Source organism: Cucurbita pepo, unplaced genomic scaffold, assembly GCF_002806865.2.
Source record: "Cucurbita pepo subsp. pepo cultivar mu-cu-16 unplaced genomic scaffold, ASM280686v2 Cp4.1_scaffold002676, whole genome shotgun sequence".
Taxonomy (NCBI): Eukaryota; Viridiplantae; Streptophyta; class Magnoliopsida; order Cucurbitales; family Cucurbitaceae; genus Cucurbita; species Cucurbita pepo.
Genome location: NW_019648713.1, coordinates 1 through 2091, shown reverse-complemented (window position 1 = coordinate 2091; position 2091 = coordinate 1). Strand labels below are relative to the sequence as shown.

Below are 2091 nucleotides of genomic sequence, written 5' to 3'. Positions count from 1 at the left end.
AAATTGAAATCGAACCGGCCGGTTCAATCAGATTGTCCAATTTTACGTCAGAGGAAGACGACAGGTGGACGAATTTGGGTGAGACGATTTGTCGTCTTATCTACGTTCGAACGAGAGAGCCCACTGAATTGCCGGAGAGCGAATTGCCGCCGCATACCGGGGAAAAATCCGACGGCACCGAATAGTTCGCAAGCTCCCGATTAGCGAACTCACTTTCTTCTTCTTCTTCATCGACTCGTCCTCCATGAACGTTCCGTACAATTCTTTTCGAACAGTCACCTATCCTCTTCCGTCCCCCATTCATGTTCCTAAATCCCTAGTGGCCCCGAAATTTACCTCACTTTCAGCCGCCCTAAATTCAGGCAAAGTTGGATGCTGGAAAATCGTCCTTAAGCCAGTGAGGAAGACGTTTTTTATTGTTAGAGCTTCCAAGAGTGATGATGCTGGAACTGAGAAGTGGCTGAAATGGCTGCCGAAGGGAGCTTTAGCCGCCGATAAAGTCTTGCGCGGCATTGCCGGTGCAACCGCCAGCCCTATCAGCCAGTTCATCTCGTCGCCGGTCACGTTTCTTCACTCTGTAGACTCGCGAATCAAATTGGTAATTTCATTTTTGTAGTTTTTCGATGCAAAAATCTTGGATAATAAGCTTTGAGAATTGACTAATCATGCTATATGTAATGAATTTATTCTTCCTCTGTACCTTTGTTTGTTCTATGAATCTCGGTTGATTGCTCGTTTTGTTTGGTAGATATGGCTTTTGGCTCTTGTTGTCTTACCAGCGAGATCAAACATCACAATCCGTTTTGGATTAGTGATTTTCTTGGCTTTCCTATCCATATGGACTCTTCCAACCGAATTATGGAAGGTACATTTCGATCGAACGCGTTATATGATCCATATATTTCTTTCAGTCAGTGAAAATCAGGGCCTACATTTCATTCCATTGGATGGAACAATGTGATAACAGTGGAGGGATTCTCTTACTTTCTAGGATCAATTGGGAAGAGTTTCTCTACTCTCAGGAATTTTGTTCATCATGTTGGGGCTGGGTGCAGATGGAGTGCCATCCCTCCTCCAATCAAGAACTCCTCCACCTGGAATGATGGGATTGCCTGATCTTCCTGCATCTCCGGGAGGTTACTCTTATTTAATTGCAAAACTTGGCCCTTTAACTTTTACGAGGAAGGGCTTGTCAATAGCAAGTACATCAGCATGTTTAACTTTTGTTGTAAGTTGAATGTCCTTAGATTTTGCTTTAACACTTCATTTATGGTAAAAGAAAGTGCAACTAAACTGAATTAATCGGCTTTATGTTACCTGAAAGGATCGGTTCGTTTGGTTTGATTGTTCTTGAAGGTCTTCCAAAGTGCAAGTCTCTGCCTCACAACCACAGCCCCCGAGCAACTTGCATTCGCCATTCGATGGTTTATGCTTCCTTTGGTGTATTTCGGCGTTCCAGTTGCTGAAATCACCCTTACACTTTTACTTTCTTTGAGATTTGTCAGTCTGGTGTTTGATGAGGTAAGAGATTGATTGTTTAGTGGCATTCATTGGCTCATTTGTTATGTTTTTGCCATTTACGAAACTTACCATGTTGCTGCCAGGTTCGAAATGTTGCGTTAGGGGTTGTATCCCGCAGGATAAACTGGGAACTATTGACCACAATGGAGTCGGTTGACGGTAAGCATCGAGTAACAATGGCAACATGCATACATCAAAAGCATAACCTTCTTAGTTGAATACTTGTATAGCATGGGGAAGCTCTTGTCATGATTTGTAGACGTAGAAATATTAATGTAGAACAGCTTTATCCGAGGAACTTCGGGGCGATATTTTTTCCCCAAAATTTTATTGTGCAAATGCTTCTTGATTTGAAGCATTTCATTATTCAAATTATAAAGCACTAGGCTGATAATCTTCAATGTTAACTTTAATGCCAATATATCACATTTCATTCAAAGTGCTTTGCTTTAAAATCATTGTATCATTGAAATGCTTACTTGTTTTGGTTGTCCGTGCAGTTTTCTTTACTTATCTCCGTCGCATTTTCAAAAATATTTTTAGCCATGCAGAGCAGATTTCTCAGGTAAC

At 41.6% G+C, this 2091-nt stretch overlaps 1 protein-coding gene across 1 annotated transcript; it reads left to right on the top strand.

The window, feature by feature from the left end:
* Window positions 1-68: 68 nt before the first annotated feature.
* On the top strand, window positions 69-2086 carry LOC111786752 (protein ABCI12, chloroplastic-like; the record flags this gene model as incomplete). Its single annotated transcript, XM_023666981.1, is given in 6 exon segments — window positions 69-598; window positions 749-865; window positions 992-1228; window positions 1357-1521; window positions 1605-1680; window positions 2022-2086. Coding segments are annotated over 6 exon segments (1014 nt in total), but the record flags the coding sequence as incomplete, so codon positions are not given.
* Between the last annotated feature and the right edge of the window lie 5 nt (window positions 2087-2091).